Below are 18,355 nucleotides of genomic sequence, written 5' to 3'. Positions count from 1 at the left end.
GTACTAGTATATTATTTCTTCATCATTTGGTACTAGTATATTATTTCTTCATCATTTGGTACTAGTATATTATTTCTTCATCATTGGTACTAGTATATTATTTCTTCATCATTTGGTACTAGTATATTATTTCTTCATCATTTGGTACTAGTATATTATTTCTTCATCATTTGGTACTAGTATATTATTTCTTCATCATTTGGTACCAGTATATTATTTCTTCATCATTTGGTACTAGTATATTATTTCTTCATCATTTGGTACTAGTATATTATTTCTTCATCATTTGGTACTAGTATATTATTTCTTCATCATTTGGTACTAGTATATTATTTCTTCATCATTTGGTACTAGTATATTATTTCTTCATCATTTGGTACTAGTATATTATTTCTTCATCATTTGGTACTAGATTCTAGTATATTATTTCTTCATCATTTGGTACTAGTATATTATTTCTTCATCATTTGGTACTAGTATATTATTTCTTCATCATTTGGTACTAGTATATTATTTCTTCATCATTTGGTACTAGTATATTATTTCTTCATTCTTTGGTACTAGTATATTATTTCTTCATCATTTGGTACTAGTATATTATTTCTTCATCATTTGGTACTAGATTCTAGTATATTATTTCTTCATCATTTGGTACCAGTATATTATTTCTTCATCATTTGGTACTAGTATATTATTTCTTCATCATTTGGTACTAGTATATTATCTCTTCATTATTTGGTACTAGTATATTATTTCTTCATCATTTGGTACTAGATTCTAGTATATTATTTCTTCATCATTTGGTACTAGATTCTAGTATATTATTTCTTCATCATTTGGTACTAGATTCTAGTATATTATTTCTTCATCATTTGGTACTAGTATATTATTTCTTCATTCTTTGGTACTAGTATATTATTTCTTCATCATTTGGTACTAGTATATTATTTCTTCATCATTTGGTACTAGATTCTAGTATATTATTTCTTCATCATTTGGTACCAGTATATTATTTCTTCATCATTTGGTACTAGTATATTATTTCTTCATCATTTGGTACTAGTATATTATCTCTTCATCATTTAGTACTAGTATATTATTTCTTCATTATTTGGTACTAGTATATTATTTCTTCATCATTTGGTACTAGTATATTATTTCTTCATCATTTGGTACTAGATTCTAGTATATTATTTCTTCATCATTTGGTACTAGATTCTAGTATATTATTTCTTCATCATTTGGTACTAGTATATTATTTCTTCATCATTTGGTACTAGTATATTATTTCTTCATCATTTGGTACTAGATTCTAGTATATTATTTCTTCATCATTTGGTACTAGTATATTATTTCTTCATCATTTGGTACTAGATTCTAGTATATTATTTCTTCATCATTTGGTACTAGATTCTAGTATATTATTTCTTCATCATTTGGTACTAGTATATTATTTCTTCATCATTTGGTACTAGTATATTATCTCTTCATTATTTGGTACTAGTATATTATTTCTTCATCATTTGGTACTAGATTCTAGTATATTATTTCTTCATCATTTGGTACTAGTATATTATTTCTTCATCATTTGGTACTAGTATATTATTTCTTCATCATTTGGTACTAGTATATTATTTCTTCATCATTTGGTACTAGTATATTATCTCTTCATCATTTGGTACTAGTATATTATTTCTTCATCATTTGGTACTAGTATATTATTTCTTCATCATTTGGTACTAGTATATTATTTCTTCATCATTTGGTACTAGTATATTATTTCTTCATTATTTGGTACTAGTATATTATTTCTTCATCATTTGGTACTAGTATATTATTTCTTCATCATTTGGTACTAGTATATTATTTCTTCATCATTTGGTACTAGTATATTATTTCTTCATCATTTGGTACTAGTATATTATTTCTTCATTATTTGGTACTAGTATATTATTTCTTCATCATTTGGTACTAGTATATTATTTCTTCATCATTTGGTACCAGTATATTATTTCTTCATCATTTGGTACTAGTATATTATTTCTTCATCATTTGGTACTAGTATATATTATTTCTTCATCATTTCGTACTAGTATATTATTTCTTCATCATTTGGTACCAGTATATTATTTCTTCATCATTTGGTACTAGTATATTATTTCTTCATCATTTGGTACTAGTATATCATTTCTTCATTCTTTGGTACTAGTATATTATTTCTTCATCATTTGGTACTAGTATATTATTTCTTCATCATTTGGTACTAGTATATTATTTCTTCATTATTTGGTACTAGTATATTATTTCTTTTATTGAAGTCATATTTAATTTACTATGTGTCTGTTACGGTGGCTTGGAACGGACATCATAAACTGTCTAAACGAAATGATATTTAGTTCACATGGAATTTTATTCACGAAAATGTAGTTCGTACGAAATCTCTTTTAAGATATTCGTTCCAGTCAGCTTACTGTACAATAACTTAATATACTTTAAACATTCTTCAGTTCATGAGTGTATGGGGTCAATGAGACACCAACGGTCAAGGTAATATGAGGACGGGAGTCAATGAGACATCAACAACCAGGGTCATACGAGGACGTGTGTCAGGGGGACACCAACGGTCAGGGTCATAACAGGATTGATGGCAATGCAGCATGAGTACGAGTGTCTGTAAGAAATATACTATATAATAATTTCCAATGAAAGTGTAAGTGAATGAACGCAGATGAAACATTGGCCTGGAATGTTCTTGTTGAATGTCTGAAGTATTGTTTCTTTATATATACGGCTCTTGTACAATGAAACAAGTGACATTGAAGCTTGAAAAATCTTAATGACACTTTTACGAGATGAACGTTCATGTGTTGGATACGTGCGTTGCTTAGTGAGGTAGTCACCAACTACTACAAGAGGCCCTCCTTTTAATTACCTTGGCTGATGGGGGGGGGGGGGGGGGGGGTTACACCCAGCAACAAACAAGCAGACCTAGAGTACACAAGCATAATATATATAGCTGGATATTCAACACTGCATAAACATGTACATATTCGGCATCCCAGGTGGTGCGTTCACGTACGATAACTCATCGAGCGAGAACAATTTCAAAAGGTGTATCGCTGGGGGTGCATACACAACTGTATGTTTTCTTTACATTAGATGGATTAGATTGGTGTAACAAATTCTAATCATTGAAAAACAGTTTTCCTTAATGCTCCTTGATCATTTTGAACAAGAATCAAGAGTTTTCATCTGTAGCTAGTTTGAATTTACCTCAAAGCTGAATTCCTGGTCTGGTATCGGGACAGATGGAAGTGTCTTCTTTTTACTGATATATAGAATACCAGTATTCAGTGCGTAAAATAGCTATAATTAGAGACCCTGTATAGTTTGTATACAACTGTAGAAGTTATTAATTAGTTATCTCATAGAAAAAAATGCGTGCTATTATTAACATCTTTGTCAAATTAAGGTACATGTAATAAAATATCAGGGTGAAATGGATCCACGGTTGGTCGCTAAGTAAAAATATATACAAACATTATACTTCATACACGTATATGAAATTCTTCAACTGAGCTTCGACGTGTCTCTCATAAGAAATTTATTATGATAATTTTTGACTATATGGTCATAACACCCAGAGTTGAAATTCGATATCCTCGATATGATTTTAACTCTGGGTGTGAAGATCAACTCTGGCTGTGAATTACCATGTGAAAGTAGGCTTCCTAGGGGTCAGATGTAGACATTGTTGTCTATTTGTGGGATTATTTTATCCTTTATACGAGGCTTTATACGAATGTACACTCCTTTGGCTCTGGTTTCATCAACTGATGATATCTTTTATCATTGATAGAATCACAATGGTTTATTTGGCTGCATATTTTTTTATAGTAGATTCTATAATGTTTCTTATCTAAGAATATATATCAGGAAACAAATATTATATTTTGTGTGGTACATGTATATTTTGATTTAAACTGCATTTAAATCATTATTTTTTCTCCATTTGATATGTTTCATTTCTTACAGACTTAGATAGGCCTGTATATGTATATCTAAGTCTGTGGTAAAACATTCATACAGATGCGAGCTCGGGTTAACATGCCGATTTACCCCTAACATTCCATTAATGAAATCGGCAGGAAAATGAACGAGGAGTTCCGAGTAGCTCCGTGGTGGTCCTTCCGAAAAAGAAAATGGCGGCCACCGGTCGAGGCAGAGGTAGGGGAAGAGGATTGCTTCAACAAACTCCAGTAATTCCTGGGCAGCAGAAAGAATCAACGGTAATAAACATAATGACATATTGTCCTAATATCCGCCATCAAACTTGATTGTTTATGTTGCAATGGACACGCATGCAATTCTCTCGTCAAAAACTTTGTGGTGAAGGCCCTATGAGCATCTGTTAAAAAATGTCACGGCTCACGCACGAGGCGTCAGATGTTTACAGATCAATAACAAATAGAAAGCATCTGTCTTTCTATTTGACTGAGGAATTTATACTGTGGAAATGTCTTTAATTTAGATCGATCATAAAGTTTGTGTGAATTCCCCGTTTGTTCACCCTCAACAATGTTGGTCATAAATTCCACATAAATGTCTCATCTGTAGACATTTTGTGTGTTTGCTTGGTTTTCTGGAAGGGAAGATCGTGGTTTTATCACCGTTCCACTGCCGATTACAGAAGACGGAATTTGATTCAGGCCAAGGGCTCTTACATCAGATCAGCTTAAATAATATAACCGCGTTCTGACAGATACCACCATGTGTACATATATGGATCCGTGCACATATGTAAATTTTATTTATAAATATGTCAGAATGTCAAAGTCTGGTGCCAAGGTCAGAGGAAACTTGGAATACTTTATATTGGACCGACTGGAATTTCGATAACAAAATGAATCCACTCCCTTGATTCGGGACAAGATTGGAAATCAGTGACAATAGGTCAGGGTTTGTACTAGGTTAGGGTATAATGGGTCCCTATCAGATCAAGTGGGCATACGGTATTTTTTAGTAAATATCTATTAGGTATTTAGAAGGATGTCAAAAATCTAGATTAACCAAAATTGACAGGGAAGGGTCCTCGCCTCTCTTCTCCCTCCATCTTCACCAGGGTAGGCATAAGTACTACTAAATAGCGAGAGGTTAGGACTCATTCAGATAGATCTGGGAGTGACTCCGAGTCGCTTCCAAAATTAATAACATCACAAGTTAGATAGACCAGACGGTTCCCCCCTCTTTCATCCCATTTTCTCCTTTTACTCCATACTATACTTCTTCTACTGAATTTCCTGTCTTTTCTTGTCAGGTGAAAAACTGTAAACCGTAATATTGGACGCAAAGCTCATTAAATAAATGATCCCTCTGTATAACTTGAATTGGCTTTATGAAAAAGAAATGGCGTCCTTTTCTCTTTCTATGCATCAAAAGGCTATCGGAATTACTTGGGCACTTCATTATCCATGGTTAAAATTTGTGTTCATATTGTTAGCTCACCTGCCCGAAGGGCAAGTGAGCTTATGTCGTGGTGTGGCATCCGGCCGTCCGTCCATCCGGCATCAACTTTTTCATTTAAACGACTTCTGCTCAATAACCAAGATGCCCAGGGACTTTATATTGGGCCTGTAGCATGCTGGGGTGAAGGGCTACCAAGTTTGTTCAAATAAATGGCATTGACCTTCATTCAAGGTCACATGGGTCAAATAGGCTATTATCTTCAAACAACTTCTTCTCAAACACCAAGAGGCTCAGGTACTTGAGGTTGGGCCTGTCTGTAGCTTGCTCAGGTGTAGGGCTACCAAGTTTGTTCAAATGAATGACATTGACCTACATTCAAGGTCACAGGGGTGAAATATTTTTAAATCTTGCGATAGCCAAGAGTCACCAAGACCCGATATTAGGCCAATAGTATGCTTGAATGAAGGATTAGACAATTTATTGACATGAATAAACCTAGCTTACTCTGATTTTTGAATAAATTGGTTATCAGCATAGTATCTGTAGAAATGACCTCAATCAACTGCAAATTTGCTGTAAAGCCAGGTGAGCGATACAGGCCCATTGGGCCTCTTGTTAAGTTTGTAATGTCTATAATTTATGAAATTACCTAAAACTTTTGACCTCAAGGTCATATGATTGATATTTATATTCTAAAACAATTACACTATTATGCAGTCATACAGTTTTTAGCCCACCATCATCAGATGGTGGGCTATTCAAATCGCCCTGCGTCCGTGGTCCGTCGTCCGTCCGTCCCTCCGTCCGTCCGTCCGTCCGTCCGTCCGTAAACAATTCTTGTTATCGCTATTTCTGAGAAAGTGCTGATGGGATCTTTCTCAAATTTCATATGTAGGTTCCCCTTGGTGCCTAGTTGTGCATATTGCATTTTGGGACCGATCGGAAAACAACATGGCCGACAGGCAGCCATCTTGGATTTTGACAATTGAAGTTTGTTATCTCTATTTCTGAGAAAGTATTGAAGGGATCTTTCTCAAATTTCATATGTAGGTTCCCCTTGGTGCCTAGTTATGCATATTGCATTTTGGGACCGATCAGAAAACAACATGGCCGACAGGCAGCCATCTTGGATTTTGACAATTGAAGTTTGTTATCGCTATTTCTGAGGAAGTACTGAAGGGATCTTTCTCAAATTTCATATGTAGGTTCCCCTTGGTGCCTAGTTATGCATATTTCATTTTGGGACCAATCGGAAAACAAAATGGCCGACAGGCAGCCATCTTGGATTTTGACAATTGAAGTTTGTTATCGCTATTTCTGTGAAAGTACTGAAGGGATCTTTCTCAAATTTCATATGCAGGTTCCTCTTTGTGCCTGGTTATGCATATTGCATTTTGAGACTAATTAGAAAACAACATGGCTGACAGGCAGCCATCTTGGATTCTGACAATTAAAGTTTGTTATCGCTATTTCTGTGAAAGTAATGAAGGGATCTTTCTGAAATTTTATATGCAGGTTCCCCTCAGTGCCTAGTTATGCATATTGCATTTTGAGACCAATCGGAAAACAACATGGCCAACAGGCAGCCATCTTGGATTTTGACAATTGAAATTTGTTATCGCTTTTTCTGTGAAAGAACTGAAGGGATCTTTCTCAAATTTCATATGTAGGTTCCCCTTGATGCCTACTTATGCATATTGCATTTTGAGACCAATAGGAAAAAACATTGCTGACAGGCAGCCATCTTGAATTTTGACAATTAAAATTTGTTATCGCTATTTCTCAGAAAGTAATGAAGGGATCTTTCTGAAATTTCATATGCAGGTTCCCCTCAGTGCCTAGTTATGCATATTGCATTTTGAGACCAATCAGAAAACAACATGGCTGACAGGCAGCCATCTTGGATTTTGACAATTGAAGTTTGTTATCGCTATTTCTCAGAAAGTAATGCAGGGATCTTTCTAAAATTTCATATGCATGTTCCCGTCGGTGCCTAGTTATGCATATTGCATTTTGAGACTAATCAGAAAACAACATGGCCGACAGGCAGCCATTTCGGATTTTGACAATTGAAGTTTGTTATCGCTATTTCTGTGAAAGTACTGAAGGGATCTTTTTCAAATGTCATATGTAGGTTCCTCTCAGTGCCTAGTTTTGCATATTGGGACCAATACGAAAACAACATGGCCGACAGACAGCCATTATAGCTAAATCTTAAATTCTGTATATAGGTTCCCCTTGTTTGAAAAGTACTAGAGGGCTGTTTCTGAATTTACACAGATAAGTAAGACTTAGAGGAAGGGAAAAGTAGGGAAAAGATCAATCTGACATGGAACCTATAAAGATCATTCAATGGTGGGCGCCAAGATCCCTCTGGGATCTCTTGTTACAATAATATAACCCCGTTATTTCTTTTTTTTTCTAGACTGAAAGTGGACTCGAGGAGATTAACACTCTGATAAACAACCTTACACTTAACATCGATGAAGAGGACTTGATGCAAATTCACCAGAAAACAGAAAAAACTGTGAAGAGTTCAGACGACCTGAAACAAATTGCAGAGATGCTTTATGAAAAGTGCATTAAGGACATGGAATTTGCCAAATGTGGAGCTTGTATCTGTGACAGAATGCAGGATGTCGAAGTTCAGGGGTCAAAGTTCAGGACAACTTTGTTGGCTCTTGTACAAAAAGATTTCAAAGGTATAATACATGTGCCCACACAGATACTAATAAGTTATCTTTTAACATAAGAGGCCGCTGGTTCAGCGTTTTATTATCTGAATAGACTGATGTTTCTGAATTTGTGCCGACTGTGACATTAAACCTCTGACATTGTTGGAGTGCATACCTACAAGTCTACTATCAGACTTCTCATTTCGGTTTAAAGATGACATCCCATTAAAACATGAATCCTAATATTTCTTTGTACTCCCAGGCCTGCAATAAGGTCGTGTCTGATATTAAACCCACCCATGTTTATAGCAGTTCAATGGAAACATTTTCTCCTTCCTGTTTGGGTCCTAAAATTCCCCAACTTTTTAAATCTGGTATTTTATATGCATGAAATCCATGTAACCTACCATATTTAACGAGAATAATAAGCCGAGGGAGCTTGTGCACTGAAAATAGGCAAAGTGAGGGGTGGGCTTATCTCGGGTTAAAACCCTATGCAAGAGGGGAAACAGTTGGCTGCCATCTTGAATTATGATATGGAAGAGGATAGCCCGATCTACATCAATGATATATGACTGAAATGTTTAAAAAAAGGTCTATTCCATTCAGATCTTGTCGATGAATATTGCAGTTGACAGGTAAAATCGCAAGTTACAAGGTTCAGAAATTATGTAGTGTTCAGTGACCACATAATTCATGACGACAATTAAAAATATATGTGACAATTTTCTCATTGTTTTATGGATTGGTAAGCCTTTGGTAACTGTTTCCGTCTTATTTTACACATTTGCAATTTCACCAGTTTGTAAGTTCCCAACATCGCAAGGAAAAATGCTGAATACTATTCCATAAAACCATCGCCTACAATAACTAAATCATAAGTTTGCATACCCAACAGGGTGGTTCTTAAGAGAGTGTTATTTATTAAAAATCGGACCATCAAAAGAACCTCTGTGTTGGCCTCTCTGTTCTTCACACACATTACCTGGGTTTTTGGTGAGACTTGTATACGTCTGTATCTACGGCGGGTTCATCTGGATCTACCACCTACTGGGACGTTGTGTCCCCTCGCATTAAATATCAGTCTTCCAGCTAGGATTTGAAAAGGGCAGGGCGCTGCCTAAAAAAAGGGCATTTTTGTGCGCGACATTTTTTCCAGGCCTATCTATCTTCTACTTTATTTTACAGGACAATTCAAGTACATCCTTGCATTACATATGACCTGATTCATAGAGACAAATAGAAATCTGTTGATTTTTTTTTTTTATTATTTCGTTTGTGTGTAAAAATATCTTCTTTCTTCTCTTTATTCTTCAAATATTGTTTTAAATTTTGATGGTAAAAGTAATGACCTAGAGTAATTCAAAAATAAAATGATATTAGCATTATTTCAATTTAAGGGTGTATTGAGAGAATCCATATACGATAATTACGTCCAATCAAAAAGTTACTATCAGATTATAGTCAACAGAGCGATATTTTCAACCAGAAGTTGGTCTGTCCATATACCTATATACTAACTAATTAATATAGGTCTCTGGTCTGTCCGTTGTGATTGTAAGACGACTAATTGTATATATATATGTACATTATACAGGATGTAATTAATTTATAGGCATTTTTTTCAAGTACATATACACCATCAGGGCTATTCGGCTATATAGCTACAAAGTCATAAAGTCTAGGCGCAAATAGGAAAAGTTAATCACCTGGCCCAGTTGTCTTAAATTAAAAATAAGAAACAATATATCTGAATTCTTGAGATCAGTATAACATCTCTCTGTAACTTTTTCGATTGTGAATGTCATTCTAGCATTGACCGCAACTTTTGAAAGATTAACACAAAAGCAATTTAGGGGCCATGCAAGCGCCTTATAGGTCAATGACTGGTCGCCAATGGTGAAATTAAGGCACCATGGCCACTAAAATAGGCACCACTTTGAGCCCTGACCATGGAGAAGAGATCTGATACTTGGACAAGAAAAAAATTTAAAATGATGTCACACATGTCGGTGAGTGACAAAAATGAAAATGTTAACCAACACATTGACAAACCTCATCGTATTAACCTTAATTTTCTCCAATGAAAACGTGATTGAGTCCTTTTCTCTAGTCATTTTTCCCTCTCCTCATCATGACTTTACATGATAATATTGAATCATTAAGTATTTATTCAAAGCAATTTTATTTTATTTTTTGACAGATAAAGAGGTATCAAGAAAGAACAGTTTGAAGAAATATTTGGGATTCTTCACCTTTTTGTGTCAGATCTTCAGTAATATGCGACTTAAACAAGGTCAGTGTTTGGAGCCGCTGGTCGTTCCGATTTACGACTGCCTAGAGATGACAGTTGATGATCAACAGTGTAAGGACGATGAACTGGAAACATTCTCTCTACAAGTAAGTTCACATCTACGATGACAAAATTGCAATATTGCAATATTTTTCTTCCACAATTGAGAGATCAATATCATTTAATGATGGAAAGCTTTTTCTATGCAAGTAAGGGCACCTCAGATATGATTTCCTACCATGACTAAATTTCACAATATGTTTTTTTTTTTTTGGGGGGGGGGGGGGGGGGGGGGGGGGGAGGGGGGAGGGGAGATTTCATCAGAAATGATCTTTTACAAAATGCACAGAAGTTATGTACAGACCTCCCCAGGACAAAAAAAATTCAGTTCCTTCGGACATGTTTGATTCATAGATACTTACTGAAAGGTGAAACATAGTGGCTCATTAAGCTGAATTTGTAATAACTTAAATTACTCTAAGGAAGAGACAAAAATTATGAGAAATTTTGTACTTGCCTATTGGGCATGTAGTCACCAATATTTACCCACAGACCACATCAACTGGCCCTGGTTTTTTTTCTTGCCCTGCTCCCCTATTTGGGGGCAGGCCAAATTTCCTTAAGATAATAATCTCCCTTTATTACTCAAATGTAGCATGTATGAGATATCTCCATGTATAAAGCGCTCTCTCCTGTTGTATATTAAATATCTTTTGTTTCAGTTACAAGTGATCGGGAAGGAGCTGGACACTAGTAATCCGCCTCGAATGAACAATCTGATGGAAAAGATCAGAATGAGAATTATACAGGACGGGTAAGTCTGGCTTCCCTGTCTGTAAACAAAGTTAAAACACCTCAGGATCAGCTGAGGACTTAGAAGTGGATGTCATCCATTCTTTGATAAAGTAATTACATTTAACAGCACCAAAAACAACTAGAAATCGTTAGCTAGACTATTTACCTACATTACACACAACACCTACAGGTTTATGTTTTCAAATAAGAAAATTAGTGTTCAATGTTTCATATGTATCCATCTTAATTATGAATTTATATTAATTAGATTTTACCTAACTAAAAACAATTATGATATATTGTCCTCATACTGTTACCGTAAATTGTGTGAATTTTCACTGTTTAGAATAAGATTTTGTTGGACATTTTCTAAGGTGTGGTTTACCTCAAACAGAATTAAATGTATACATGTTAAGGTATTTGAATTAAAGGGTATTCTCTTCAGTGTAATTTTACGTCACAGATGATTAAAACTCTATTTCCATGGTAACATTGCAATTTCTAAATTAATTGGAGGAAAAACTCAAGATGTTTGGTTAAATTCAGATTTGTTTTGTTATTTTTTCAGATTAACAGCTAGAGGCAGATGTACACTTCTTGAACTTGTCGAATGTTATGCTCGCTCCTGGAAGACGATGCCGAATGATATCACACGTTTTTATTGTGACGCAATGGCTGATGTTTTAGCGGGAATGGTCATATGAGAGAGTGGACATTGTCGCTATTGGTTACTCTGAGACCCTCTGAGGCAGGCTGAATTGATCCTGAAAGTGAAATGGACAGTAACACACTTAATGGTTACCATGATAATCTTAGATCTCCTGATTGGTGTGCGGCAAAATAGACAGTAATTTCATTCGCTGTTATCAAAAATACCTTGGCTTCCTACAAGATATATTTGGATTGATCCAAATTGAAAGCAGTAACCATGTCTAGAGTATCACATTCTCTGACTGAGGGGAGGTCAGGACATGACAAGGATAGAAAGGTTGAACTGTTTGTGTGTCAGTTTAAGATAAACAACAGATTATTACTTGTTTCTAGCATAGCACTAGTAACATTCCTCAACGCTATGAAAACTGTGATTTTCTCACATTGTTTTTACTGAACAGTCATAATAGAGCGTGTTAACAACAGATTTTTATTTGAAGTAAATGACTTTTTTCCCAAATAATTTATGTTGATCTCCAGCTTTGTTTATTTAATGATTTTTCACATACAATTGGCACATTGTCAAACAATGAAGTCTTACCTTAGTTTATTTTCTTATTTTACCTTTGAAAAGAACAGCCAAGTTAGAAAATATTACAGAAAAAATAATTTATTTTCAAAGACATGTAATAGGAAACCAATATATTTTTGACCTAATTAAAATGGTCATGACTTTTACTTAATGGTTTTCCGTACCTTACTACATGTGACCTTTGACCTTGACCTTGGATGATTTTCTATTAACATCATGCATATGTTAGTTCATTGATCTATCCCCATGTAATGATTACCTCCCTTTGTTAACAACATTGACCATTTTGTTATGCAGACAAACCTATTTTAAAATCCTAACGGAACTGCAGATGCTATACAGGCAGAGTTGTTAATTAAAGCCTGCTGTAAAATAAGATCAATAAGATCAGAATCATCGGGAAATAAACAACTTTGTTCCGACTATACCACGATAAACTAAAAATAGTATTGACATTAGTGATAAGCACAGCCACAGCATACAATGATACTGATTAAAATATACGGAAGGTGGGAGATCCAACGTCCATGTAAACAGTTCTGTATGGTTCTGTGTTACCCAGATTATATATAGTTAAAAAGGAAAGTATCAACTCCTAAGTTAAGTTGAATATAATTATAAAATCTCGTTCTTGAAATTCTAGCAGCTTTGTTCAGGTATTATCACTGCACAACAGCACAACAAGGATGTCACCCTTGGATTTCCAAGGAGGTTTATGCCAAAAATTTTTTGCAATCCTGAGTTCCCTCTTTGTTACTTTTTGATATCTATATCATGAGGCCTCGGTATACCACTTGGCATCCGCCTCAATTCTCGAAGATTAATTTTGACAATCACATATTGGATTTTCTTCAGGATTTTTGACATATACAAATGAACTGATTGTTAGAACATCCATATTATTGAATCTGTGAATTTGAATCTGTGTATATCCTTGTTAAAAGCCTGTTGAACTGTTTTGGTTCCCTGTATCATTATAACCATGTTCTATAGATTTTGAACTATTTGATGGCTGGTCAGTGCAAAATGGTTATGCATTCACCTAGGTACCAGTAGTTTGACCATTTGGTTTTAATTTTACATCATTATTAATTCCCTAGCCTTGCTACGCTGACATGTGAATATACGCCATTTTCACATCCAACCTGCTTCTGTATTCAAAATGGTTGATATATAAAGGAGACAAAATATTGACTTTTACACCACTGTTTTGTCATAAAGTTGTATGTAGCACAGGGACTTGGCACGAGTTGTCAACCAATAGTCAATGGACAATATAATGTCCCTAGTTGTGCGCATTCAATTTTGAGTGCAAGTTGGAAAACAAAATCACTGACAGGTGGCCATCTTGGATTTTTACTGTTGAAGTTTGTTATTGCTATTTCTTTAGAAGTTATCAAGTCAATTGTATATTTTTTTCAAACTTAAGCATTTGTTTCTCTATTTTGAATAGACAATTGGAAGGTATGAGCCACATTTCATTTATTTGTTTTTTTCTTTTCATTTTTTTGTTTTGTTTCATCTTGACCAAATAACTTCCAGAGCAAAACACACAAAATCGTTCTCAGAAAACAACTGATCTTTGTATGTCATATGAGTTCATTTGACAGTCTGGTCATTTGATTATGAGAAATCTTGATTGGAATATGGATGTGAGAAGTGGATACATCTATTTTGATATTGCTTTATACACATTTAATTTTTAAACATATTAATTGTTAATTATCATCAACTCTCTGAATTGATAAACAATTATTTTGGCTTGGTTTATTAATATTTTTGGAAAGAAACTTTAATGTTGTTACAGCTCCGTTTCTGTTTTTTGCTTTCATTTGAATAAAACAAACATCTACCAAAAACTTCCTAATTACTGCAATGCTTCTGAGATTTGTATCAAAACATCCGTCCTACTTGCTTGTACCCTGCATATCTTCATTATAATTACAACATGTATTATATTCCCTGCAATGAAGTTGAAAGAGTCAGGAACCAGGGTGCCTGTTCATCTGTTTGTAGATAGATGTTTGCCTAAAGGAACCATTCTTACTCTCAACTAATATTTACATGTATCACAGGCGTCCTGTTATCCAGCGGTGAATTCGCCCGTGAAATATTTTTTCATATTTCATTAGTGTAATATATACACTGAAGCGTTTTTAATTAGTAGTACCAGTCAGAAATTGATTGCGACATCATGATCAGGACAATGATGTGACGTCATGTATTTTGAATGGCACAACAAAATGGCTGTCTCCGTTTGATAAAGCCCTCCTCATTTGGACTTTAAAAATGAATGTTTTTGAGTCGTGTTATAAAAAGTATCTTAAATTTGTTTTCATTTTTCGTATGAGGTTTTATGATACTTGTCTCAAAGTTTTAATTTAGTTCACCAAGACTAGCGAAAACTTCTAAGACTTAATTGTTCTTAAAATCTCCTATGAAGGTCAAACTCTACTCAGATCCTTTATGTATGAACCTTATGGTACACATTATCATTGTCTGTAGTAGTTGTGCATTAACTTCTTAGAGTTATGCCCCTTTATCCTATCGTTATTCTTACACTCACTTTTTCACAAATAAAACTTTATTTTGTAAATGGAGTTCCCTCTGTATAATTTGAATGGAGTCCTGATAAAAAGGTGTCCTTTTCATTTTTTTTTCTTCAAATTTTGTACAAGGACAGCTTCAACACAAACTCTGCTGAAGTAGTTGTACATTAAGTGCTTGTTATTGTGCAAATGCTTGTGCTTGTATGATTAATTTTTCATTTCAGTGATTTTTCTGAGAGTGATTCCCCCTTTAATGATTTTCCTACATTATTGGATACAGTTTTAATATAAACTTGTTTATGTTAAGTAACAGGTAATAATTCAGAGGTTCTAGGTGTTGTGTAGTTATATTTAATAACAGTATGTTGAATCCTGATCCCATTCACGAGTTCTTAAACCCCATTTTGATTTCTACCAGTATGAAACTTTTGATGAAAGTAAAATATGATCATCTGCATGTCCCCAGCAGAATATTGGCATTTAATGTGTATTTCATTTTAGCAAACGAATATCAAGACTCAAACGTCTATAAAGTTCTAACACACAACCAACATTTATCAAGCGATATCAGATTGTTGTCAATAGTTCCCTTATTTTATGCTCTGTAAAATAAATTTTAATATTACATCAACGAAGAACTTCTACTTGTTTTGATAGAAATAGGTCTTGGCAAGGCTGTTTTAATGGGAAAGACAAAAATTACATGTTTGTAGGATGGTATTTTGGAAGAGACAGATAGTTATCATGAAAAATGGTGCTTTATTAAATTTTATTTCCAAAGCATTGCTCACTGCCTTTTAACTGTATAAACACACAGTATCACTTGAACAAAGGTTTCATCTGCAATAAAATGCACATGTTGCTTATAGTGCAATGTTTTCTGATATTATTGACATATTTTAATGTTTGGTTTCATCAAATATGGAAAAATAACATGACTGAAAAAAAATGTAATAAAATTGCTAAAATAAAAAAAAATAAAAAGTTTTTGTGTTCTTTGGTAGTCTTACATGTAACAGACCACCTTCAAAGTCCAAGGGTTTTACTGTGTCATGAATTGTCTGTGTTCTTGAAATATGTAACACCCACAGCAACTGTGGCATGCAAAAGTGTCAAATAATCCATATGATACTTTGAAAAAAGATTTTACTTTATAAGGGCAAATATATTTTTTGCCATTTTTGTTTTTTTTACCTAACATCAGATGATTTCACCTTAGAAGTGTAAAATATTTCTTTTTTACATTAAGATGGAAATGTGATTAGGTCACATGATGGCAAAAAGTCATTTATTATCCCCTCGCGACGAAAGTCGGGGAGGGGATATAGCGTTCCGTTCGTACATAAGTACGTACGTATGTTCACTTTTTGTCAGCGCTCTTGCGACTTCATTTTTGAACGGATTCTGACCAAACTTCATATATGGGTCCAGCATGGGAATACCTCGAACGAGTTCATGTTTCAGGGTGCCAAGGTCAAGGTCAAGGTCACTGTTACTATTTATAGAAAATCTTTGTCAGCGCTCTTGCGACTTCATTTCTGAACGGATCCTGACCAAACTTCATATATTGGTCCAGCATGGGAATACCTCGAACGAGTTCGTGTTTCAGGGTGCCAAGGTCAAGGTCAAGGTCACTGTTACTATTTATAGAAAATCTTTGTCAGCACTCTTGCAACTTCATTTTTGAACGGATCCTGACCAAACTTCATATATGGGTCCAGCATGGGAATACCTCGAACGAGTTTGTGTTTCAGGGTGCCAAGGTCAAGGTTACCGTTACTATTTATAGAAATTCTTTGTCAGCACTCTTGCAACTTTATTTCTGAACGGATCCTTACCAAACTTCATATATGGGTCCAGCATGGGAATACCTCGAACGAGTTTGTGTTTCAGGGTGCCAAGGTCAAAGTCAAGGTCAGCGTTACTATTTATAGAAAATCTTTGTCAGCGCTCTTGCGACTTCATTTTTGAACGGATCCTGACCAAACTTCATATATGGGTCCAGCATGGGAATACCTCGAACGAGTTTGTGTTTCAGGGTGCCAAGGTCAAGGTCAAGGTCACCATTACTATTTATAGAAAATCTTTGTCAGCACTCTTACAACTTCATTTCTGAACGGATCCTGACCAAACTTCATATATGGGTCCAGCATGGGAATACCTCGTACGAGTTCGTGTTTCAGGGTGCCAAGGTCAAGGTCAAGATCAGCGTTACTATTTATAGAAAATCTTTGTCAGCGCTCTTGCGACTTCATTTTTGAATGGATCCTGACCAAACTTCATATATTGGTCCAGCATGGGAATACCTCGAACGAGTTCGTGTTTCAGGGTGCCAAGGTCAAGGGTAAGGTCATGCTATTGCAGTTCAGTGCAAATGACAACTGATGTTATTTCAATGTCCTGCAATAACCCCACCCCCCATTTTGCGTCAGAGTTCATGTGTTAGCACGCGAGCGGATTTGTATCGTTTGCGATGCCTTGTTTCCCTTAAGGTCCAAAAAATGTTGTGCCGTTATGTACTTCATGTAATAAGTTTTGTTTTACCTTAACCCTTTCAACCTCAACAAACTTTAGTGGACTCTGTCATTCATTCATCATTTGAAGTCCAATATGGTCAGTACGGGTGAAAGGGTTAAGGGAAATAAATGTTGTTGTTTTTTTTGCAATTATATACAATTTATTTCCATTAAGATAAAAACACTTTTGTCATTATGAATCAATATTTTAACCTTAAGAATGGTATTTAGATAGATATGTGAACGCTGGAACAAAAAAAAATTGACGTTAAATGTAAATTCATGAGCTGAAGCAATAAAGATACAAAGATACAATACTTGTCAATATTGATCAACTACCAGCAGATAGAGGTTAGCTCAGCCTCAATATTGGTTAAAATGTTCAATGTTTATTCAACTTTAGACTTAGGCTCATTAGCATACTAAAGATTACATCATACAATTAACAATACTAAAAAATGTATACGAATTAACCGAAGATGTGCAGCATTAATATAAGTATCTAAAATATACAGTAGATCTTTAAAGATATATCATATTGAAAATAACTACTTCAGTAACGTTACAGATGTTGTGACATTTCTGAGCGGCAATATTGAATGAGTGACTGGAGTATACAATAGTGTAGTCAGGGGATAGACGGCTATAATATCGGTGAACCTAGAATCTGATATGAGTGAAAACAAAATAAACTAAAGCTGAGATCTAGAACGTGCTTAAAACAATTTCAAGTACTTCCCTAAAATACAAAGCTCTTTCCTGTGGCATACCGCGTGACAACAGCTGGACAAATTTATATAAAGATGGGCGGTTCCATT

At 34.7% G+C, this 18,355-nt stretch overlaps 1 protein-coding gene across 1 annotated transcript; it reads left to right on the top strand.

Moving 5' to 3' along the window:
• Positions 1 to 4,169: 4,169 nt before the first annotated feature.
• Positions 4,170 to 15,068, top strand: LOC117315430 (CBP80/20-dependent translation initiation factor-like). The gene is made up of 5 exons (XM_033869617.1): positions 4,170 to 4,289; positions 7,892 to 8,168; positions 10,345 to 10,541; positions 11,157 to 11,248; positions 11,798 to 15,068. The coding sequence occupies exons 1-5, from the start codon at positions 4,203 to 4,205 to the stop codon at positions 11,931 to 11,933; spliced, it is 789 nt and encodes a 262-aa protein (XP_033725508.1). The 5' UTR covers positions 4,170 to 4,202; the 3' UTR covers positions 11,934 to 15,068.
• Positions 15,069 to 18,355: the final 3,287 nt, after the last annotated feature.

The sequence above is a fragment of the Pecten maximus genome, chromosome 17 (assembly GCF_902652985.1).
Source record: "Pecten maximus chromosome 17, xPecMax1.1, whole genome shotgun sequence".
Taxonomy (NCBI): Eukaryota; Metazoa; Mollusca; class Bivalvia; order Pectinida; family Pectinidae; genus Pecten; species Pecten maximus.
Note: the sequence above shows the minus strand (reverse complement) of the source record. Positions and strands in the feature narration are given on the sequence as shown.